The following is a 25,058-nucleotide window of genomic DNA, read 5'->3' as shown; positions in this document are numbered from 1 at the left end:
CAGATTCCAGAATCCACAGAAAAAAGCTGGACACCCAGTATAAACAACTACCATCCCAGCACTCCTGCTAGGAAACGGGAGATAGAGACAGGGACCCTCCGGGAGCACAGGGCCCCAGCTAGCACTCTGTACACAGCCATGAATAACGAGACCTGCTGCAAACGAGGTGAAAGAGGAGGACATGCACCCCAGGTTGTCCTCTGGCCTTCACACACACACCATGAAGAAGCACGCGAACCCACAAAGGAAAGGGCAAAGTGTGTACACGAACATCACAAGTCAGCCATTTCTTGTGTGAGTCAGACTTTTTTTTTTTTTTTTTTAGGGGAGAAATACCTTGTAGAAACAACTTAATGGAGGGATTACTTATTTTTGTCTGTGGTTTCAGAGATTTCAGCCCATCAGCCTCAGCTGTTAGTCAGGGGCCAGCTGATGCAGAGCGTCTCATGGCAGTAATCATTTGGTAGGAGCTGCTCACCTGTGACAGACAGAAAGCACAGAGGGGCAGGAAGGGACCAGGGACAAGCTAGCTCCCAGCTGGCCAGCTCCCAGTTCCTGCTTTCTTAAGCTAGGTCTCACCTCCTCTCAGGACCATCCAACCCTTTGATGTTGAGAATTGATATTGCTATCTATAAGTATGTTGGGTCTTATTCATGGTATCTGGGGATAAATAGGGCCCATGGTTCACATGTTGACCATGCCTGTTTTCCAGAAACTCCCAATTAGGACCATCAGTTAGAGGCCAAGTTCCTCACACACAAGCCTATGAAGAACATTTCCTAGTCACACCAATACATGCCTGAATAATAAAAATGTCCTAAGAAGGCATGGAACAGATAGAGAAGTCCCATCTTCAGTTAGGCATGGTGGCTCATACCTATAATCCCCACACTTAGGCAGTGAGGCAGAGAAATCACCCCAAGTCAGAGACCAGCCTGGGATACAGGGAAAGAGCCTGTTTCAAACCAAATAAAGGTGACTCATCAGGGTAAGGGTGTTTGCCTCCTAGTCCTGTGACCTTAGACCCACATGGTAGAGAGAATCAACGTCCACAAACTGTCTTCTGACCTCCACATGCACATCATGGAGTGTGTGTGTGTGTCTGTGTGTGTACTTGAACATGTGCATACACACATATAATTAAATATAATAAAAAGATGAAAATAGCTCGATTGTTCATTAACAGATGAATAGACAAATTATAGTACATATTTACAATGAACTATTAAAAAGATAGAGTACCAAACACATGTTACAACTTAGATGAATCTTGAAAATATTATGCTTAGTGAAACAGCTAGGCACAAAAGGTCACATATTATTTGATTTCATTTATATGGAAATGACTGTTATAGTTTGGATATAAAATGTCCCTGATAAGTTCATGCACTTAATACTTGCTTAAGTTTCCAGTGCCAGTGTTATTTTGGAAGGTTCTGGAAACTTTAGAAGATTGGGGCCTATGGGGAGGAGGTAGGTCACTGAGGGGTGAATTCTTGGGGGCTGTCACATCTTGTGCTGGCCCCATCTCTCTCCCTCCTGTTTACCACGAGGTAGCAGTCTCTACATGCCTCCACCACTTACTCTGATATAATAGGCCAGGAACAGCACTGACGGCCATGGACTGAACCCTCTGAAACTGTGAGCCAAAAGCTATCTTTTCCTTCTTCAGTTGATTCTGATAAGTTGTTATTGTTGGTAGTGGTGGTGGGTTGTTTTGTTTTCTTTTGAGACAAGGTCTCCCTATGTCCCTTGGCTGGCCTGGAACTCACAGAGATCCACCTGCCTCTGCCTCACAAATGCTGGGATTAAAGGTGTGCGCAACCATGCCTGTCAAGGGTTTGTGTCACAGTGCCAAAACATCTGACTGACACAATGTCTAAGAGGTAAGCCCATACATAGAGCAAGTAGATTGGTAGGCAATTGCTAAGGGTGAGGAGAGGGAGGGATGAGGGCTAACTTCCTAATGTACATGTTTCATTTTGTGGTGCTGAAAATGTTTTTAATGATGATGGTTGTACAACATTATGAATGGTTAAGTTAACATCATGTAGACATTCACATGGATGGGATTCTTTCACGGGTGCACCTCACCTACCTTCCCATGTCTCTTGCCATGACACCAGTGGCCGATGTAGGACACGGGCTGTGTGCCACACTTGAACATACCAAATCCATTCCTCATGCCGTTGACCACTTCTCCTTCATACGTGCTGCCATCTGGCCATGTGTACACGCCATGGTTCATGGGGATATTCTTCACAAAGTCCCCCTAAAGCAAAATGGCCACCAGAGTGACAGGAGAGGGCAATGAAGGGACTCCACACCCAGGGGCTGTTTGAGTCTCCTGACCACTGACTGCCCCTGGCTCTTCTGTGGAAGTGGTGGGTGTGGACCTTACATCCTCTTCCTCATGTTCCATCCTCTCTCACCTTGTTCTTTCAGTGCATGGAAGTCCAGGAAGAAGAAAGCTCTGGAAGCAAGCAGGTGACCTGGTAATGTGGTGGCTGCCAATCCTGACCTTAACTTTAGATTGTCAGGATCCAGCTTGGAGAGGTCTGGATGACCATCCAGGTATTGATCACCCATGGAAAACCTCTGTCTCACAATGGTTCACCAAAACATCCTGCACGCCGGGCGATGGTGGCGCACGCCTTTAATCCCAGCACTCGGGAGGCAGAGGCAGGCGGATCTCTGTGAGTTCGAGACCAGCCTGGTCTACAGAGCTAGTTCCAGGACAGGCTCCAAAGCCACAGAGAAACCCTGTCTTGAAAAACAAAAAAAACCAAAAAAACAAAACAACAACAACAACAAAAAAATCATCCTGCACATGTGTTAGTCAAGGGCCCACCTTACGGGCACCTTCTGAAGACCTCACTGTGTGCTGGAGGAGGGTGCCTCATTGTGAGCCGCTCGTGGTGATGTGTGCCATGGCCCAAAGATGGCAGGTTCTCTCCCAGAGCCGGTCTGTTGGTAATGTTGATAGTGGTGCTGGGGAATGAACGCGGGCTCCTCACGTGCTAAGCTGGTGCTCTGCCACAACTCTAAGACTCTAAGACTCAATAATCATCAGTCACCGGAGGACACAGCCATTGGCTTTGGCCATTGACCAAATACCATATTGGTGCTTCCTGGCTCAACAAGCCTTAGAATGTCTCAAGAGCCACCATCTCACCCATGAACTCCCTTTGCCGGGCTGATCGTGGAGGGTTCTGTGCTTGCAAAGAAGAACCCTCAACCTCCAGAGAACTTCCAGAGACAGTGAAGCAGAAGGACCTGCCTGGCAAAGCCACCACTCAGGGCTCAGAAACCTCAAGTGCCGGTTACAGGCTAGGTGGGTGTGGCATGGGAAAGGAGTTCTCTCAGAAAGCCTGGCCCTAACACACTGCTGGGGCTGGATTCCCAGGCTCTCCTAAGTGAAGGATCAACCTGCCCTCGCTGTGCCCATTCCTATGCAGCTCCTGTCCTGCTGCCCAGCTGTCATTTGAATACATGTGCTATATGCATGTGCCTTAAATGTCTCTGCTACCATTTATGAACACCATGACATTAGTAACTGTGCGGTAGACATTTCTAGACCAGCACTTCAGGCACTCACAGGCTTTGTGGGTGGGAGCTGAAACTGGCACTGTCTCTTGGAGGGCAAATCTGTTCTCAGTTCTCACAGTCAGTTTAAAAATACCCACTTCCCCTCAGCCCAGCAACCCAGATGGTCTTTGTGAAACCCCCATCATGGAATACGTGCAGTCAGTATAAACAGTTAGATCTCTATGGATGGGTATGGCTTACTTAGGAAAGAATAAAGGAATAAAAGAGACTATATAAACTGTGTTTCTACAAAGCATGTGGGATTAAACAGACATCTGTGCACTATGCATGCAGAGACCATATAGATTACCACCAAACTCCATCCATGTGTGTTGCACACACACAGGACACCTCCAGAACAACAAGTAAACCAGCTACAGTGATTTCTGGACACCTGATGCAGTCATTAAGTCACTCCATTAAACACCCAAGTTAGTCTCTGTACCCTTCTGTTCTCTGCAGTTTTGATTCTGGGTTAACCCTAACCTTCTCATTTGTTTTTCTTTTTATGAAATAAAGTCTTACTGTGCAGACTCAGGATGGCATGGAATTCAAAATCTCCTGCCTTCCCGAGTGCTGGAATTACATGACACCAGTTCTGTCTGTGCTAACTTACTTGTTTTGTTTGTTGGTTTTTTTGTGACAGGGTCTCATTACTTAGTTCTAGCTGTCCTGGAACTCACTATGTAGACCAGGCTGACCTCAAACCCACAGATATCTGCCTGCCTTCCAAACGCTGGAATTAAAGGTGTGGTGTGCACCAACATGCCTAACCTAACTTACTCTTTGTTTGTTTGTTTGTTTTGTTTTTTGAGACAGGGTTTCCCTGTGTAGCCTTAGCTGTCCTGGAACTCATTCTGTAGACTAGGCTGGCCTCAAACTCACAGAGATCTACCTGCCTCTGTTTCCTGAGTGTTGGGATTAAAGGCGTGCACCACCACCGCCTGGCCTAACTTACTTTCGTAAAAATAGTATTATCTAGATGGCTAGAGAGATAGTTCAACAGTTAAGAGCATGTATTGCTCTTATAGAGAACCTGAGTGTGGTTACCAGTATTCATATCACATCGTCCCAATTGCATGTGACTCCACCTCCAGAGGATTCAGTACCCTGAACTCACTGGACATGGCAACACACAGACAAGCTCTCTCTCTCTCTCTCTCTCTCTCTCTCTCTCTCTCTCTCTCTCTCTCTCTCTCCCTCTCCCTCTCCCTCTCCCTCTCCCTCTCCCTCTCTCCCCCCTTCTCTCTCTCACACACACACACAATTTAAAAAATAAAAATGAATTCTTTAAAAATAGTGTAGTATGTTGACCATTAAACTCAACAGTTAACTCTAACCCATGATAATGTTTTACCTCGTATTTCAGTCCGTCGGCCCAAATATAAGTCCCTTGTCCATGCATCAGTCCTTCTGAAAACATACCCTAAGAAAGAAACAACAGTGGACCTTAGACGGGAGCTGTGGCTCATCGGAGACTGGAATCCTGTCCATCCCTTTACCCACGGAAGTGTGCTGACTGCCTAGTGACAGCAGCAGCAGCAGCAGCAGGGTGCCTGCTCTGAGCAGACATCACACGGTGATCCAGCCAAGCCAGGAAGGATCCCAGGAGGCGTTTAAAACGTCCTTAAAACTAAGATCTGATCACCAGAGGTATTTTCTCCTAAGTAAGTGCCTAGAAAAACATCTGAACTGTGGCCCAAAAGAATCCAAGATTTTGCACTTTGATCTTTCAGGATTTGGTGCCAAGGATGAAGTTCAGTGGTTGAATGACTGACTAGCATGTTCAAGGCCCTGGGCCCTATCCCCTACATTGCAAAAATAAAACCAAGCCAAAGCCATATATATAGTATAAAATACACACACACACACACACACACACACACACACACACACACACACACACATATATATATATATATATATATTACCTACACTAGGTATAGCCAATTAAAACTATCATTCGGCTATCAGACACATCACATTTGTAAGTTTCATACTTTGTTTCATATTCTTACTGGAAATGAACAGTGTTCATGTGCACATGGCTGTGTACTGACAGACACATACATGTATGGATATGTATGTACGTGTGTATAATTGAGGCTCACGGGGACCCAGTGCTCTCTTTTGGCCTCCATAGGCATCTGCTCACACACAGAATACGACATACACATAAGATTTAAAAATCTTTAGGAAGTATTCTACTATAATAAACACATATTTCTGATAATCTGAATGAATGAATAAACAAATATCTTAATTGTGTCCTACAAATAATGTGGATATGTTCAAGGCCACTAGACTGTCTACTTAAAAGGTTTAAAGTAACAAATGTTGGGTATGCTTCAAGTTTTTTTCAAAAATTTGTCTTGTATTTTGGTGTGGGTCCTACAATGATGAAAGTCATAGAGTAATACATAAACATGTATAAGTGAAAGCAGTTCCAACTGTACTCTGTCACTGTGTGGTTAACATGTAAAAATCGATGTACCTGTTCAAAGACCAGAAGAAGCCGTGCTGACTGAGTGTGTTTATAGGACAATGATAGCGGGACTGCGGCGGTGCGGGACTGCGCGGTGCGGGACTGCGGCGGTGCGAGACTGCGACGGTGCTCTTTAGGGTTCATCGCGTCTTATCTTCCGCAGTGCCAGGCATGGAGCCAGGGGTTTGTGCATGTTAGGCAAGTGCTCTACCACTGTGCTACCCTACCCCCGGGCCTGAGGCTCTGCTCATCGCAGTAGGCCTGAGTTTCATCTCTGTTGCTGTGATAAAGCACTCTGCCCAAAAGCAACTTAGAGAGAGGATTTATTTGGCTTACACGTCCAGCTCACAGTCCACTGAGTGAGTCAGGACAGGAACTCGAGTAGGAACTTGAAGCAGAAACCAAGAAACCATGAAGGAATGCTGATGGCTTTTACTTATCTAGCTTCCTTCCTTTTTTTCTTCACTTTTTTTTTTTTTTTTTTTTTTTTGAGACAGGATTTCTCTGTAGCTTTGGAGCCTGTCCTGGAACTTGCTTAGTAGACCAGGCTGGCCTTGAACTCACAGAGATCCACCTGCCTCTGCTTCCTGAGTGCTGGGATTAAAGGTGTGCGCCACCACCTCCTGGCTTATCTAGCTTTCTTATACCACCCAGATCAACACAATCCTCCACATACATGCCTGTAAGTCAAATTGATCTAAGTGATCCCTCAACTGAGACTCCCTTCTTAGGTGACTCTAGGCTATGTCAAGTTGACAATTAAAACTAGAGCTACCTCTGTGTTAAATCTGTAGACAGAACCAAATACAGATAGAAGACATTTGAGGGGGAGAAGTTAGATTGTACTATCTAGTTAGGACTACAACAACTGCATCTGTACTAGACATGTACTTTTTTTAAAAAAAAGATCATCTCCCCCAAAAGGTACAGTCTAGCAACTATTTGCATAGAATCTGTATTATATTCAGTATTGTAAATTGTGCATACATTGACAAGGAATATGTGAGGGCAGTGGGTGCAGGTTGGTGGCAGGTCACTTGGGTAACACACTTCAGGGCACTTGGGTAGCACACTCACTCCAGGGCACTTGGGTAGGGTAGCACACTTCAGGGCACTTGGGTAGCACATTCCAGGGCAGTTGGGTAGCACACTCCAGGGCACTTGGGTAGCACACTCCAGGTCACTGTAGGCCCTGGATTCCACTCTCAGTATACCACAAGGACAAGCAACAACAAAACACTTGGGAGGATGTGCATAGGTTCTTTTCTTTAAAGATTTACTTTTACCCATGCGCACGTGTTGCACACAGAAAGCGCAGTGCTTACAGAGGCCAGAAGGGAGTATCATATCACATCCCCTGGATTTGGAGGTACAGGCAGTTGTGAGCTGTCATTCTGTTGCTGGGAACCAAACACTGGTCCTCTTCTACAAGAGCAACCAACGTTCTTAACTGTTGAGCCACCTCCCTAGCCCCAGTGGTATGTCCAGGGTCTAGGCAAACACAACAGCATTTTGTGTGTGGGACTTAAGCATCCATCTTTGGCATTGAACCTATAGATGATAGTTTTTAACCTAGTGACGCATCTATGCCTTGCCAATAGTTAAAAATCAGGGAAAACACCCTAAAATAAGTCAGTTATACTGAGTCATACTTTACCTCAGGCAGGAGGGAGGGGTTCAGCATAAAAACAGTTTGTGGTAGTTCTGATGGTTTTAGAGGAATCAGAGGAATTCTAAGACTTTCAGCTCCCGCTTCCCCCAGCCCTCCTGGCTCCAGGAATTATGACTTACATGGTACGTGTTTCCACCTTGAAAGACAGCGAAGCCTTCTCCCTCATACAGCCCTCGGATTTTCTCCCCTTCATAGCTACAAAGAAGTAGAGTTCACACTCATGAGTGCTGTGGGGTGGACATGGCACATCAGGGGCACGCAGCTGTCGGTGTGGTACATGGGTTCTGTCTGGGAAGAGGGACAGGATATTCTGGAGACAGAACCCAATGCTAGCTTTAAAACACGGTGAGTGCATTTAATACCCCAAACTATACATTTTATTTATTTCCATTTTTTTAATCTCTCTGTGCGGAGAGATGGTTTATGTGTGCACATGAAAGTGATCTGAAATCATCCTTCATTGCTCTTCCATTGAGGTGGGGTCTCTCAATCAAACCCCGAGCTTGCCAGTATGGCTAGTCTTCCTAGCTAGTTTGCTCTAGGGATTCCCTGTCTCTATCTTCCAAAGCCTGAATTATAGACTGGTGGACCACACGTTCACCTGGCGTTTACCTAAGTTTCTGGGGATCTGAACTTTGGACCTTATGTTTGTATGGTCATTTGGCTTACAGAGACTGGCCCTGTCAGCCCCAAGAGAGTTACCTTTCCACAATGAGTTTGGTCAGGATGGGCTCTTCATACTGGGTTTCATCTTCATTCTGATAGATATTTGCAGAGTCTCTTTTGGGTGCCAATTGCTTGAGTGGCATTTCCAATACTGGGAGGGCACCAGCTGGTACTTCCTGCTTCCCAGCGCTGCCATCTTTGAAAGCCTCTGGGTTTTCCGAATTGGAGGATGGAGAGCGGGCCGACTTATCGCCTTTCTTGTCTGCTTTTTTCTTTTCTTTCACCATGGCCTTTGGAAGAGGTAGAGTTTACCTCAGATACAGAGTTAGCCAACGATTCCTTCGGTAGGCTGAAGTGTTGTTTCAAAGCATGGATGGGTTATACCTGAAAAATTATAAGTACTTGGTTGCTTCAATAATAAAAAAATTATTATCATTCTACTAAAGCCTGAGTAACAACAAATATCATTCATTTATATAAATAATTCAATTTCAACGTTGCATGATTGTTCAAACATGTTTAGTATTAGAACCATTATAAAACATTATTTGTTTCATTTACAATTTTATTGCATTTATTTGTTAATTTTGTGCATATGGGTATGTGTGGGGCTACCTGCGTGCCATGGCACACGTGTGGAAGATAAACCACAGTTTTCTCAGGTGGTTCTCTCCCGTCATAATGAGTGTCCTGGGGATCAAACTCAGGTTGTCTGGCTTGGCAGCAAGCACCTTTAACCATTGAGCCATTTTTGCCAGCCAATGTAACATTGTCTTTTCAAACAGTGCTGTAGTTAGGAATGGTAATTCTTAGTCGGTAAAACAGGAAGGCCCGAGTTCAGATCACCATCACCCATGTACAAAGCTAATGCAATGACATGCATCTGTAACGCCAGCAGTGGGGAGGTGGAGAAAGTTTAGTTCACTCAGTGAGCTTCAGGTTCAGCGCAGACCTTGTCTGAGAAAATAAGGTTGGCATGGGAGAGAGGACTCTGCAGGCAAAGGTTCTTGCTACAAGCCTGATAACCTGGGTTCAATCTTTTGAACCTGCATGGAGGAAGGAGAGCACTGACTCCTGCAAGTTGACCTCTGACCTCCACAAGTGCACCATGGCAGTTGCACACACGGGTGCGCGCGCACACACACACACACACACACACACACACACACACACTCTCCCTTTCTCTCTCTCTCTAAAAATAATAGCAACACACACATCACACAGAATAATAATTTAAAAATAAAATACAAATGAAACCATCACGTCCGTAAGAACATAAAGGCTATCGCATGTTAGCAGTGTTGTATCCTGAAGCAAACTGCTTTCTGCCTCAGATATCAAATAGAAATAGTATCTTATGTCAAGATTCAGGTGACAGAAAAAAATCCTGAAGTATGCAATGCAGAGCAATAGACACAGAGTGACTTCAGGCTTTTGAATTTGAAATCATCGACTGCCTAGGCTCTAGAGCACAGCAATGGCAACTTCCTGTTGTACACATGGTGTGTTTGTGTGTAAGGGTGCGTGCGTGTGGAGGGCTGAGCTCAGCACTGGGTCTTCCTTTGTCTCATTGCATCTTGTTTTTTTGAGACAAATTTTCTCACTGAACTTTGAGGCTACCAGTCAGGTAAAGCTAGCTAGTCAGGGAGCCCCAGGGAGCCTCCTGAGCTTGATTCTCAAGCACCAGGGTTATCGGTGCATGTCACGGTGTCTGCATTAAAAAATATTTAAAAATATTTTTGAACATTTCATTATTTTTGTGTTTATGGGTGTTTTGTTTGCATGTACGTCTGGGCAACACATGCATGCAGTACCCAGGGAGACCAGAAGAGGCATCAGATCCTTCTGAATTGGAGTTAAAGACAGTTGTGGGCTGCCATCTGGATGTTGGGAATTGAACTTTGGTCATGAAAATCTGACAACAGGAAAAGGTTTCTGAATGTACAACCAAACATTAATTCAAAATCAAATGCATAATGAATCCAACATATTTCTGGCATAACTCTCGTGGGTTGTATCAGATAACTCCACTGTCTTGGTTCTTTGCCCTTTAAGGTTTCTTGGTTTGTTTTAAAATTATGTGTATTTATGTGTGTGTGTGGGGGGGGTATGTGCATGTGAGCGCAGGTGCCCTCAGAAGAGGATCCTCTGAATCTGGAGATAGAGGTGGCTATGAGCCACTTGACATGTGTGTTGGGAACTGAACTTGGGAACCTTTGCTCCAGCTCCATCTTGGTTCTTAACACTCAGCCTGTGCATTTTGTACCGTGTATGCCATCATGCCATGCAATGCTACTTGAAACACCTCAGCTCAGATATGACTATTACATTATATGAATTGTAGGGTTTTTACTGTACAGTTTCCTACTTTTATAAAACTATGATTTAATTACAGAAAAGGGCAATATTTTCCTATTGTCATTCCTCAGTGTGTATATCTTCTTTGTATGGATTGTGTAAGAATGCTTACAATTTTTAATTTTGTGTGTGCATGAGAGTCATCATGATCACGTAGCAGGCACTCAACTGCTGAGCCATCTCTAAAGCCCAAGACCTAATTTTATATGCATATAAACAAGCAGGCTAGCAAAATGACTTCGTCAAGGCACTTGCCCACAAGCCTGAAGACCTGAGTTCAACTCCTCGATGATGATCCACATGATGGAAGAGAACTGATTTCTGCAAGCTGCCCTCTGACCTCCACATGTGCAAGTAACACACTAGCCATAACCCCACCCCATTAGATAAACAAAATGGAAAAAAGTGAAGTATTAAGAGCATTTGCTGCTCTTGTAGAGGATCTGAGTTCAGGTCCCAGCATTTACGTTGGATGGCTCACAGCCACTTGTAACTTCAACTCTAGGGGACCCAACACCGCCTTTGGCCTCCGTGAGTATTTATATATATACACACATAAATAAATCTTAAAAACACAAAATTGCTTTATTTAACAAATGGTAATTTAACTGTATCCAAAAACTGTTTTGAAATAAAGTATTATTTACAATCAGTAAATATTTGTTGTGCACACCTATTTTATATACTAAAACCTGAATCATGCAAAAAATTTCTTTGGCAGAAAGGGGTGTAGTGGAAAATGTGCAAGTAGCCCTGTTGTAAAGATTCATGCCTGGGTGGCGCTCATCCCCACGGGGGTCAGAGGGGGAGAGGGTGAGTTGCAGTGCTGGAAGCAAAGCTCCACCTAGGGGTGGACCGAGTGGCACATCACGCCTGCCTCTGCTAGGCATGCCCAATCCCACTTCAGAGTTTCTTTCTCCAACACCGCGGTCTCCCAACTCGTCCAAGCACCTGATGACTATCAATCAGCTGCCCTCCACCTCCACTCTCAACTTGAACAGGCCATTACTTACCTTTTTGTTTTTTTTTGTTTTTTGTTTTTTTTTGGTCCTCTACTGGTGAAATTCAAAGTACAGCTAAAACTAACTTGCTTCTTATAGTGATATCCCGACCCCCATTCTTACAAAGTCTCCATATTATTGCACAAGTAAACTACAAACCCGCTTTTTCTCTGGCATGGGTCCCAGCACCATTCCACCCAGCTGCCGGATCCCCTGCATCTCATCAATCAAGCACCGGCTCAAGTCTTGGAAGACTAAGGAAGTAACTTATCCAAATCTTTAAGTTGTTGCTGCACACACACAGGACTACCTTAGGGTGCTCACCCACCTGTTCTGGTCAGGCCTGCAGATTGAAGGAAAACCTTGCGTCCTGAGAGCTAGGTGGTTTCCAAGCAACTGCCATAAGCTCCGCCTCCTGGGGTCTTAAAGGGGCCGCGCCGCAAATACAAAGCTGTAGAGCAGTTTTACCATGCTTATTCTCAAGAGGAACTGGGCACTTGAGCTGGATATACTTGGCCTGGATTTCTCCAGTTCTAACTGCAAAGCGTGTGACCCCTCTCAGCAGGTTTCCTCACAATAAAACAGAATAATGCAGGCTTTTGTTTTCCACCACTGCCTTAACCCAAACAATGGTTTGAAGTCACATAGTCTTAACAGCTGTAAATTGCAGGTCTGGCTTGGAGGCCTCCAGGGAGTCTGCATGCTTGTGCTCCACTTTGAAGAACTTATGTGACAGAGCCCACCATACCGCAAGGGACAACCTCCCCATCACTAGGATCTGTAATCCCCCCTTGTCCTGTATGAGGTGCAGCACAGGTTCTGGTGACCGGAAACATTGTTGAGGGGCCATTACTGTACCTCCTACAATTCCCAACTTGCACTGCTCCAAACATTAAATGAGACCTTGCAGACCTGCAGCAGCAGTCTGTTTGGAGACGCAGCCCTGGCTGGCCTGGAACCATGTATCAGCTCAGGCTGGCCTTAAACTTAGAGATCAGCCTGCCTCTGCTTTGCTGCCTCACCCAGCAGCTGAATGTGAAGAGCTGAGCCTCCACCACCTCACTGCACCTGAGCCATGGCAAACCTCTTTTCCAGGAGGCCCACACCTGTCATCACCGGGCCCTAACTACAAGCTAGGCTCTAAGGAGGCGTTTTTATTTTTATTTTTAGCACAGCCCAAGTGGCCGAGAGTCCATGGAAACAAAAAAACCCATAGTTCACACCCCAAGGAAACTAAATTATAGCAGAGCTATAGAAACTCAAATGTTTTTCTTTCACTCCCTGCCCCAGCCTCTACTTTCCACTCTCCTTGCACTAAGGAACATTTAAAAATAGTCATCCCATAGCCGGGCGGTGGTGGCGCACGCCTTTAATCCCAGCACTCGGGAGGCAGAGGCAGGCGGATCTCTGTGAGTTCGAGACCAGCCTGGTCTACAAGAGCTAGATCCAGGACAGGCTCTAAAAAAGCTGCAGAGAAACCCTGTCTCGAAAAACCAAAAAAAAAAAAAAAAAAATAGTGATCCCAGTAAGGGTGGTGGTGCATATCTCTAATCCCAGAACTCAAGAGACAGAGGCAGGAGAATCTCTGCAAGTTCAAGGCTAGCCTGATCTATATAGCAAGGTCCAGGTCAGCCAGGGCTCATTCCTTCCCATTCCCACCCTGCAAAAGTGACACCAGTACTATTCAATAGTTTCTTTCCAACCAGGTAAAGAACCCCCCCACACACTTTTCTTCATTTAATATGAGTCAGCATTGAGAACTACTAATTTTTAAAAAAACATAATTTTTATTTGGGTGTGTGATGCACATGTAATCCTAGCACTTGGAAGGCAGAGGCAAGATCAGTTTAAGGGCAGCCTTAAACAAGTTTAAGACAAGTCTGAGTTTCATAAAACTGTCTCAAAACACAGGGGGCAGGAGTGGGAGAGAACAAGAAAGTAAAAAACATGAATTCAACTGTCATTGAGGGCTGAAAGCTGCAGACTATAATACACCCAGTCAGGAGAAAGATTGCTAACTTCCAAAGGGCTCTCTGTTGTGGAATATCAGAGTTTAAGACGTATTACATTTGTTTATACCGTGGAGCACTTGTTTTAATGATGCACAGCCGTGCTGCATTCTTTTATGTTTCATTTGTTTAACCCTGTGAAGCTGTGATTCTTTGTCTAAAACACCTGATGGGCTAATGAAGCACTGAGCAGCCAAGAGCGAGGCAGGAGAAAGGATAGGTGGGGCTGGCAGGCAAAGAGAATGAGCAGGAGAAATCTGGGAGGAGAAGAAGAAGGAGCAAGATAGAACAAGGAGAGGAGGACATCAGGGGCCAGCCACCCAGCCACAGAGTAATAGTGAAAATAAGATACACAGAAGAAAAGGAAAAAGCCCAGAGGCAAAAGGTAGCTGGGGATAATTTAAGAAAAGCTGGCAAGAAACAAACCAAGCGAAGGCCAGGCTTTTATAAATAACAATAAGACAACGTGTGTGATTTATTTGGGAGCGGGGTGACGCCCCCCCCCCCAAAAGAGTAAAACAACCAACAACATTTGGCATTCCAACGTAGGGCTAGAATAAAAAAAATAACAACAGCTCTCCTTGTTTTTCTAAGACATATTTTTGCACACCACTTCCAAACACATATATACCACACACACACCACATACATACTCAAATTTCAAGGCAATAACAGTAGACATGATGAAAAGGCTTATTTTTTTTTCCTCTTTGGAATGGAGTCTTATTAATGCAGCTCAGGGTGGTCTCAAACTCCTGGCCTCCAGTGAGCCTCCCACCTGGGTCTCCCAAGTAGCTGGGCTAGAGGCATGCCTGCCACTATGCCTGGCTTGACACTGTTTTTAAGTGGATCTGATGCATTAAAATAGCACAGAATAATCTGCAGTAAACTCCATCCTACAAGAATCAGTTCTGGGAAATGACGTCCAGATTGGCAATGTGCCTCATGGTTGGCCTTCCATGGGGACAGTTCCAGGGGTGGTCCATCTCACCCATGTGAGTGATGAGCTTCTTCATCTCGCTTATGTTGAGAGCGGTTCCAATCATCACCTGAGTACGAGACAGCAGTGGAGTTTAACTAGACTTGGTTACAACAGTCTCCAGAAGCACAGTGCTAGGATGAGACCAGACAAGATCACAGCTTAACACATTTCCTGAAGAATCTTCCCCCAGAGTCCCTTTTCACAGTGCTCCACATTTCTGTTGAGCTTCCAGCCTTCATGGCTCAGGCTTGACCTCTCAAGAAGTGGATCAGCACCCCCTTCTCTCAACAGTTCCACGTGACTTGACTTCTCTCTTCTCACTGGCAAGAAGAGTGTCCAGAGTGCCTCTCTCCACTCAGCAGGGAGGAAGGATTTTATTACTTGCTTATTTTACTTTTTGATGTGCATGAACGCATGTGTATGCATGCGTTCGTGTGTGTGTATGTGTGTGTGCACGCACTGCATGTGAGCATATATGTGTGCACGCATGTGCATGCTTGCTCCTGTCTGAGTGCATGGAGGTCAAAAGTATACACTGATGTCTATCATGGTCTACCTTAGTTTTTGATTTGTTTTTGTTTTTGGAGACAGGGTTTCTCTGCAGCTTTAGAGCCTGTCCTGGAGCTAGCTCTTGTAGACCAGGCTGGTCTCGAACTCACAGAGCTCTGCCTGCCTCTGCCTCTCGAGTGCTGGGATTAAAGGCTACCTTAGTTTTTGAGACAGGATTCTCTCATCGAACCCGCATCTAATTATTTTGGCTAGACTAGCCAGCCAGGGAGACCCCGGGATTCATAGGCGTCTCCACTTCCCCAGAGCAGGGATTGCAAATATGCACCACAACTTGCTTTTTAATTTGAGTGCTGGAGGTTTGTATTCAGGCCCTCATGCTTGTACAGAAAGTACTTTACGTGCAGAGCCATCATCCCAATCCCTAATTTTTTACTTTCCCTTAAAGACAGGGTCTCACTAGAGTTAACCCTGGCTGGCCTGGAACTCACTATGGACCAGGCCAGCCTTTATAATGAACCTCTTGCCTCTGCCTCCTGAGTCCAGGGGTTATAGATTTGAGTCAACATGCCAGAACAACAGTTCTTTTAAAAAGTCTGTCAGGTCACTCACTACTCTTTCCAGCCTAGGTCCTTGCCCAATGTGCCAGCGTATCTGTGGTGGTTTGAATGAGAATGGCTCTTGTAGGCTCATATGTTTGAAGGGTTGGTTCCCAGTTGGTGTTCAGGAAGGAATAGGAGGTGTGGTGTTATTGGAGATGTGTCTCTGGAGGTGGGCTTTGAGTTTTCCCCATGCCAGGTCCAGTCTCTCCTCTTTCTTCTCTCCTTACCTTCTCTCTGTGGCCTATAGATCTGGATGTAAGCTGTTAGCTACTGCTCCAATGCCATTTTCCCACCACGATGATCATAGACTCATCCTCTCAAACCGCAAACAAGCCCCCAATTAAATACTTTCTCTTATAAGTTGCCTTGACCATTGTGCCTCGTCACAGCAATACAATAATAACTAAGGTAACATCCTTGTTTGCAACCATCTTCTCTGCCACACTGGCACACCATCCCCGTGTGGACATGCACAAACCAAGTTTCAAAATCAGAACTAGCTGTCCCTGTGCTTGGGACTTGCTTTCCCCGTATCTTTCGCAAGTGCTCTCGCCTTTAGGCTCCTGCTCAAATGCCCTGCGTACTCTCAGTGAAACAGCACGCTCTCTAGAGCATGAAGAGCTTGGTGACATGTATGTGACAAGTAGATTCTATAGCATACCCAATACTGAGATTCTGAGAAATAAGTAGAGAAGGGGATGCAGAGAGGCCTAAACCCCTCTGCTGTATCTTTCTTCCGATTGTAGCACATGAAGTGTCCACTGGGTGTCAGTATAGTCCTAAAGCTAGGGACAAAGCAGTGCTCTGTCACACCGGGGGGCAGAAAGACAATAAGCAAGTTAGCAAATGTCACTTATGAGGGGATTGCAGACTAGAGGGAGCCAGGCAGGCAAAGAGCAGTGAGAGTGGATCCAGGTGGGGAATGGCAGGTAGAAAGTGCCTGAGGCGACAGGAGACGTGAGTGCAACCCTTTGGCTGAGGCTGGAGCAAAGTGAAGGAAAAAGGGCTGGAAAGGCAAGTAGGGACGGGAATATATTACGTGGACAGCAGGAGACAGAAGACCCCATGAAGGTCAGTCAGTGCTAGAGACAGGGGAGTTATAACAGTGTGTCTGCACTCTATGGCTCCACAGGCCTCCACATCACAGGTACACAGAAGGGTAAAGAGGCTGGCATGACTTGTGGCACACCTGCTCTGACACTTTGACTACAAGACAGGATTGTTTTCATCAACCAAGTATTTGTGACTAGAAATCAGAGCCAACAAGATCCTGAGCACTCGCTTGTGCTGTGTTTGTGGGAGTCTGTGAGTGTGTGTGTGTACACATGTGCGTGCTTCTGCTTACCTACTAGGCAAGTGCTCTACAACTAAAGCCACACCAGCAGTCCACAAACAAAACTCTTTGCTGAGGGCTGGCTAAATGGCTCAGAGGGTAAAGGGCTTGCTGCACAAGCCTGTCAACCTGAGTTTGACCCTCAGAACTCACATAAAGGAAGAACCAACTCTCCACAATATTGTTCTCTGACCCCCATACAAGCTCTAAGGCATGTACACACTCCTCCCAGTTCTACACTATAACAAAACAAAACTTGTCCTTGGAGTAATTTCACACTGTTCTAGTCAGGGGGGTTATCATTGATGTAATGAAGCACCATGACCAAAAGCAACTTGGGGAGGAAAGGGTTTATTTTACTCACAGTTCCATATAAAACTTCATCATCAGAAGCAATGAGGGCAGGGAATCAAACAAGGCAGGAACTGGGAGGCAGGAGCTGATGCATAAGCCATGGAGGGGTGTTGCTTACTGGCTTGCTCATCATGACCTGCTCAGCCTGCTTTCTTATAAACCCAGGACCACCAGCCCAGGGACAGCACCACCCCTAATGGACTGGGCCCTCCCCCATCAATCACTAATTTGAAAAATGCCCACAGACTTGCCTACAGCCTGATATTATGGAGGCATTTTCTTAATTTCTCTCTCAGATGACTTTAGCTTGTCTCAAGCTGACATTAGAAGTCTAGCAAATACACTTCAGCCCAGACATCTCCTGAAGCCCTGTCACGTGCTGCTTTTCGACACTCTGCTCACTGAACAATGGGCCTCACATACAGCAAGTCTACAGCATAGCTCCTAACCCCGTTAGTGCCCCAGAACTGCCCCGACCCCCAGTGCCATTCCGCACGCAGGTCTGCACTCTCACCATGGGCTGTCCTCGGGTGCTGCTCTCTTCTTCAGGTTTGTGTGCTTACTATTTTTTCTATCAAGAGCATTCTGACCCATGGAGGCGTTTATCTCGCCTGTTAAGGGAGCTCAGATGGCACCCATCTCCTTGCCATCACGTTTTCCTGTGGTCACATGCTGTTTGAATTTCTGCACTTACTGGCATCAAAAGGGTCATTTATTTGTTTATGTCTATTTCCCTAATCTACCTTACCTCTGTATTCCCATACATGGAACGAACAGGACAGGTTATACTACATGGGCTCAAGGAATTGCTGGATAATACAGGAATGTGGCCAGGTGACAGGGTTGCTTACTTTATTTGGACACTGGGCTAATACCTAGCTATCACTACCATTTCCTATACAGAGTGACAGCAAACAGTCTCTGTGGGACACTTGTGATTAAATGGCTCTACTGGAGTTTTGACGGTGTTGTCTCAGCCTGGAGGAAGGAAACCTTTCTCCGTGCAGGTTGGCATTACCTGTAAGGCCCAGGGATGAAGCAGGTACACAAAGCTAACTGCCAGGCTCAGGACAAGTCTGAGATGAAACACTGTGTAGCATCAGTAGAGAATGAACAGCAAGCCTGACTAATGCAGACCTGGCTGTCTTGTTATACCAACAGACAAGTGGCTCTCTATATTTTACAGCCATCATGAAGGTACTTAACTACATAACCAAACCAAGAGTGGAACTGAGAACTCCCTTGGGCCCTCCAGACCCCAGGAGAGGAGCTTATTTTACTTACAGACTTCCGACAGGCTCGGGAAGCAAACATCTGCCTGACTCTTGAGGGCCGGCACATGACCCCAGGGCTGTCACTTAGCATAAAGATCAGTTCATCTATATCTTGGGGTCCAAAGGTCCAGTTTTTACTAGTTGGCAAGGAAATCAATTTAGCTCTTTCAGTGACTGGAGCTAAAAGAAAAAAGAATCGAGGAAAATCCGTTATTGGAGAAAAACATTTTAGTTCACGGCTACTTATAATGAAGACCCACACACCCAAAGTAAGGGGAAAGCACAAATACTTCCAAGTTAAACTATATACAGTCCTACAGTCCTAATGGTTAACTTACCATCCTCATCAATAATGAAATCAAAGCCATTCTTTCTGAATATTTCCAGATTTTCTATCAGCACAGCTTCATTGACAGCAGTTAAGTTCAGAGTCTGGGGCCTGAAATACAGGAGACTCAAACTATAATCCAAGGCAAACATTTACCTACAGAGCAGAAAGGAAATCAAAAAGCACTATTGTTGGTTTATAAAATGCCCCTTAGAAATGCCCACACGGACAAGGCAGGGTGCACAAACCTTTAATCCCAGTATTCAGGAGGCAGAGGCCAGTAGATTTTTGTGAGTCTGAGGCCAGTCAAGGCTACATAGTGAGACTCCGTCTCAGTAAAACAAAAAGGCCCACACATATAAGGCTTCATAAGTGTGCACCACTCTACAGCAGACCAACTATGTTCAGTTACCCTTCACCAACAGGATTTTCTGGCCATCCAGTGAACACCATTTCATACAGCTAAAAAGAGCTAAGACCTAGAGAAATTTGAGGTGTGAGAGCTCAGGCAAGCTGATTAACATCTCTGGGTGTATGTCATCTTATTATGATGAGCTAGTGATGGAAGCTACAGCTCCCTTGTACATTTGCTTGCCTTAAATGAATAAATTGCTTCAACACAGTTTACCACGTAATAGTTACTCAATGAATGGGAGCTATGACTATTACTATGTGAAAAGCATAAAACTGTGTTGCACAGATTATAGCAGAAACCCCACATTTATACATATATGCATACAGATAATGGTATAAAGCTACTTCATCTCAAAGGGCGGGAGGGATGTGGGAAGCACTGGAAGTCCCGAAGCCTCTGTGGACTCACGTGATGAGCCTCTGCATCTGGAGCACAGTGTGCTGCTGCAGCATCTCAAAGTTGTACTTCTCATCTGCAGCATGCTGGTCCACCAGGAAGAGGTCCTCCTTCAGTTTGGTTATTATAAACCCCAGGTTAAACTGACCCAAGATCTCCATCTCAGCAAACATCGATTTACTGCAATATAGAACATAAGACACCTTTGAAGATTATTCTAATTATAAAACAGAACAATTTAATTAAAAAAGTGCTACAAAGCCGGGCGGTGGTGGAGCACGCCTTTAATCCCAGCACTCGGGAGGCAGAGGCAGGCAGATCTCTGTGAGTTCGAGGCCAGCCTGGTCTACAAGAGCTAGGTCCAGGACAGGCTCTAAAAAAGCTGCAGAGAAACCCTGTCTTGAAAAACCAAAAAAAAAGAAAAAAAAAGTGCTACAAAAGCATAAAATAGAAAAGGTGACAACTGTACTTTTATAAACATCACATCAATATCCATACGTCCAGTGTTCCAGAGATGGCCTTAGTGACATCTATTAATAATCTGACATGTGTGCCTCTACATCCTTGCTCATACATGAATTTCATTTTTTTTTTTTTTTTTGGTTTTTCGAGACAGGGTTTCTCTGTGGCTTTGGAGCCTGTCCTGGAACTAGCTCTTGTAGACCAGGCTGGTCTCGAACTCACAGAGATCCGCCTGCCTCTGCCTCCCGAGTGCTGAGATTAAAGGCGTGCGCCACCACCGCCCGGCCATGAATTTCATTTTTAAAAATGAAAATAGAACTATGCATCTTCATTTTACTCTACTTTTATCACTTAATACGTCACAGGTTTCTACAATTTTTTTCCTCGAGATGGTTCTGACTGTTGTGTAGGCTCTAGAACTCTCCTTCTTCAGCCTGCCACGTAGCTGAAATTCATGGGCATGCCAACAACCCCCAACTTTGCATCTCTATCTGTTACTCTTCCTGACCGCAGCGTCACAGTTCCCTTGCTTCACGGTCCTTCATTCCCACTGACTGTCCTGGAGTTCAGTGTGTGTGTACTACAGTTCATCTTACAAATTCTCTCCTGAAAGATATTCAATTGTTTCTAATCTCATAATACATACAAGGCGACAACAAAACCCAGGAGAAATGCTCATCTGGTCCAGCTTTCAGGGCGAACCACAGTGAGGATAGTAACGTGGCATCAACACTTGATGACTAGCAAGATGCCAAGGGGAACAAAAAAGAAAAAGAAAAACAAAACAAGAAAGAAAATTTACAGCACACACCTGTAATCCCAGCACTTGGAAGGCAAAGGCAAGAAAATCAGGAGTTCAAGGTCATCTTTAGCTACACAGTGAGTTTTGGGGCAGCCTGGATTATATAAAAACACAAAAAGCCAGGAAAACTGACATTAATTATGTGAAAGGCAAGGAGAAGTTAGTGAACAGAAATATCTTTGCCAAAGAGATTAAAGAGCAAATGACAATCTGTGAGGTCAAAATCAACCCCAAACTCAATATCAGAATTGGAGGAAAGGAGCAATGAGGAGGGGGGAGGCAGAGAGAGAATGAAACACTGATCAATCTATGGGGCTGTGATTGTGGAGAAGTCCATGTTGTTGGACTGCCTCCGCAGGATCTCAAGCCATAGGACAGATCCTGGTGCAAGAAAGGATGATATCGTGCTGGAGAGATGGCTCAGAGGTTAAGAGCAATGGCTGCTCTTTCAGAGGTCCTGAGTTCAATTCTTAGCAACCACATGGTGGCTCACAACCATCTGTAATTCGATCTGGTTCCCTCTTCTGGAGTGCAGACAGAACACTGTATACATAATAAACAAATTAATTAAAAATAAATAAAATAGAACAATCAGTCCCCCCCCCCCGCAAAAAAAAAAAAAAAAATAAAGGACGATATCATCTACACAGTGCAAGGAACAAGACAACCAAGATACTGAGAGGAGCCAACACTGACTCTCTATAAAGTCAGCCACTGGCTCAGTCAAAATAACCAACCACAAGCCTCACCGAAACATCATTAAGAACAAACAGTACCTAATCTCTTTTCTGAGTTCATCTTCCGCTGCTTGGTTTTCTCCAGGGCAAATCTTGGCTCTAAATTTCCTGTAGCTCTGCTCACTTTCATTCCGCTGCTTTTGTTGCTGTAACTGCCTCACCCGGTTAGCTAAAGAACTCATAGAAAAGTCAAGGGGCACTATTTTCTTATGAATCTTCACAGCCACATCAACCTGAGCTGCTGAGGTGTTCTGAGCATCAAGCAATTTTGGAGGAACACCAGTATTTGAAGGTCTTTCTTCTGTCTTGACACGCTTAGCATCTGAGGAAGAGAGAGGACTTGGTGGAGGCAGAACTGCGCATTTGTACCTGCTCTCTTCTTGCTTCAGGTGGTGTCCTGTACCTGAAGGAGGGCAGTCCATGTTTTCCTGTGAAGATCTGTTTTCTGGAGAGCTCACTGCATAGTCACTGCTAAAGCTACTGGCCACTTCAGGGGTGCTAACCCCATCCTCAGAGCTGGCTGAGGTGCTGCTGAGCCCCGAGTCTTTTTCTAGGTTCACTCTGTCCATACAGTCAGGGCTTTCTGTGGAGCTCACCACTCTGTCCTGGGAGCCACATAGACCTCTAGGAGAGATGAGATTCGAAGGACAAGAAGATGATACACCCCTTTTCTGACTTGGATAATTCTGCCTCAGTTCAGGGGTCTCCGGGCCCCAAGACTTGACCTCTGTGGTAGGATGAAGAGAAAAGGCCTCTCTCAGTCTGGAAATGGATGCTACCCTTTTCTCATGCGCTGTGATCTTCAATGAAGGTGAATTGTCTTGCTTTCCCGACACAGGCTTTTCTATTTCTGCTGCACGCATTTTTACTAAGTTACCTAAGCAGACAGAAACAAAGAAGAGTACCAGCGAGGGTATGGAAGAGGATTATTCTTACGTGAACAGGCATTTCACAAAGAGGCCAAACTACAAACAAAATATAGCAACACTGGCTAGAACCCATCTTAAAGAAGCCCAACTGTGTGCACATCTGTGACCCAGCTCTGCTCCTCCATCAGAAATGCCTACCCACGCTGAGCATGATACCCCACACCTATGATCCCTGCACTGAGGCAGCTCCGGTAAGAAGACAGGGAATTCCAGCCTAGTCTGTGTGGGACACAGAGAGACCCTGTCTCAGAGAAATAAAATCAGAAGATGGAGAGATAGTTCAGTAGTTAGAGTGCTTGCTGACTTTCTAGAGGATTTGAATTCAGTTCCCAAAAACTGTGAGGGCATCTCACAACTATCTGTAATTCCAGCTCTGAAGACTCTACTGGACTCTCTGAGTTTCTGCACAAACATGGCACACACACACACACACATATTTTTTTAAAATATTTATTTATTTTATTATGTACACAATATTCTGTCTGCATGTGTGCCTGTAGTCCAGAAGAGGGCACCCGACCTCATTACAGATGGTTGTGAGCCACCATGTGGTTGCTGGGAATTGAACTCAGGACCTTTGGAAGAGCAGTCAGTGCTCTTAACGGCTGAGCCATCTCTCCAGCCCCAGATAATTTTTTTTATCTTAAAAAAAAAAAAAAAAACAAACCAACAGGAAGATGTCCGAGGACGCTCATGACAACTCTTTACTGCAGCCCCACACTGGAAGGAATTTGAATACCCACATACCCACATACACACACAATAATTGTTAATATTTGACTTGAGTGGAATACTGTATATCAATGAGAATGAATGATTGAAAGAATGGCCACATATGACTTTGATGGACCCTATACAGTAATCACAAGACAGTACAGACCGGATGACTTCATGTCTCCCAGTCTCAGTCTGTTTGTCTCTCTTCCTTCCTCTCGATACAGAGCCATAGCTAAGATGGAAATTACTGTGTAGACCAGGCAGCTGTGGGAGATCTTCCTGCTTCAGTTTCACAAATGCTGGGATTACACATGGCCTTCATAAACTTTAAAAAAAAATGTTCGTGTGACACTGTGTGCATGCACATGCTATGAATGTGGGGGTCAGAACAACCTCAAGTGACACTCCTCACTTTCTACCTTAAGACTTTCATTTATTCATTTATTGTTTGGTTTTTCAAGACAGGGTTTCTCTGTGTAACAGTCCTAGCTGTCCTGGAACTAGCTCTTGTAGACCAGCGTGGCCTCTAACTTAGAGAGATCCGCCTGCCTCTGCCTCCCGAGTGTTGAGATTAAAGGTGTGCGCCACCACCACTGCATGGCTCAAGACTTTTTATTTAAGACTGGGCCTCACTATGTCTCCCTGGTTGGTGTGGAACTTGCTATGAAGACCAGGCTGGCCTTGAACCCACAGAGATCCGCCTGTCTCTTCCTCCTGAGTGCAGGGATTAAAATTGTGCGCCACCATTCACAGCCTCTAATTTTCTACTGTGACATTTCCTCTTACTAGAAAGATTCCACTTCATGTCAAAAGTCACCATGAGGGAAAAAAGTCGGTATCCCAACTAAAACTTTCAGGTTACATGACTGTGCTTTCTTTACCTTCAATATCCAGCAGCGGCTGCTGGCTGACAGTAAGCTTGTTTGCGTCGTTGTCGAACATTCCTATCAAGGAGGTCTTTAAAATCGCCAGCAAAAGCTTCTCCTCCTGTAGTAAAATCTGTCTTTTATCTGGAGTCACATTAATATCAACACATTCTAAAGCAAAGAATAACACACATGCTTGAGCTCACCTTTAGCAATGAGATTTTAGCCATTAACTATTTCATTCATTTGTACTATTAATTAAAACCAGTCAAGATTAAAATGGTGTCCAGATTAGTACTCATAAATTATAAAATTACTTTTTTGAGAGTATGCATGTGTATGTGTGTGTGCACAAATATGTGGCTGTCTACATGTGTGTGTATGGAGGCCAGAGGTTGACATCAATTGCTTCTCCACCTTATTTTCAAGTTAGGGAGGGAATTTGTCTGAACCTGGGCTCACCAATTTGGCTACACTCCCCCAGATATCCTCCTGCTGCCTCCCAGCACTGGGATTACAGGCACCACTGCTGTACCAGCTTTTTACAAGTGAACTGGGAAGATGAACTATGGTCC

General features: G+C 45.0%; 1 protein-coding gene across 9 annotated transcripts in view; it reads right to left on the bottom strand.

Annotated features, from left to right (window-relative positions):
* LOC119824666 (radial spoke head 10 homolog B) overlaps positions 1-25,058 on the bottom strand; it is a 65,927-nt gene that overhangs the window by 27,254 nt on the left and 13,615 nt on the right. The window contains exons 10-15 of one of the 9 annotated variants that reach the window (XM_038344989.1): positions 24,499-24,654; positions 22,011-22,848; positions 19,983-20,150; positions 19,170-19,270; positions 18,842-19,011; positions 8,687-8,795 (exon numbers count right to left, since the gene is read on the bottom strand). In XM_038344989.1, coding sequence (XP_038200917.1) covers positions 8,790-8,795; positions 18,842-19,011; positions 19,170-19,270; positions 19,983-20,150; positions 22,011-22,848; positions 24,499-24,654 — 1,439 coding nt within the window. In that variant the 3' untranslated portion in view covers positions 8,687-8,789. Of the gene's footprint in view, positions 1-2,098; positions 2,273-2,432; positions 2,474-4,945; positions 5,296-7,864; positions 7,941-8,447; positions 8,796-14,198; positions 14,893-18,841; positions 19,012-19,169; positions 19,271-19,982; positions 20,151-22,010; positions 22,849-24,498; positions 24,655-25,058 lie in introns of those variants that run through there. The other 8 variants (XM_038344986.1, XM_038344987.1, XM_038344985.2 and 5 more) reach the window with 8 other exon arrangements.

The sequence above is a fragment of the Arvicola amphibius genome, chromosome 10 (genome assembly GCF_903992535.2).
Source record: "Arvicola amphibius chromosome 10, mArvAmp1.2, whole genome shotgun sequence".
Lineage (NCBI taxonomy): Eukaryota > Metazoa > Chordata > Mammalia > Rodentia > Cricetidae > Arvicola > Arvicola amphibius.
Note: the sequence above shows the minus strand (reverse complement) of the source record. Positions and strands in the feature narration are given on the sequence as shown.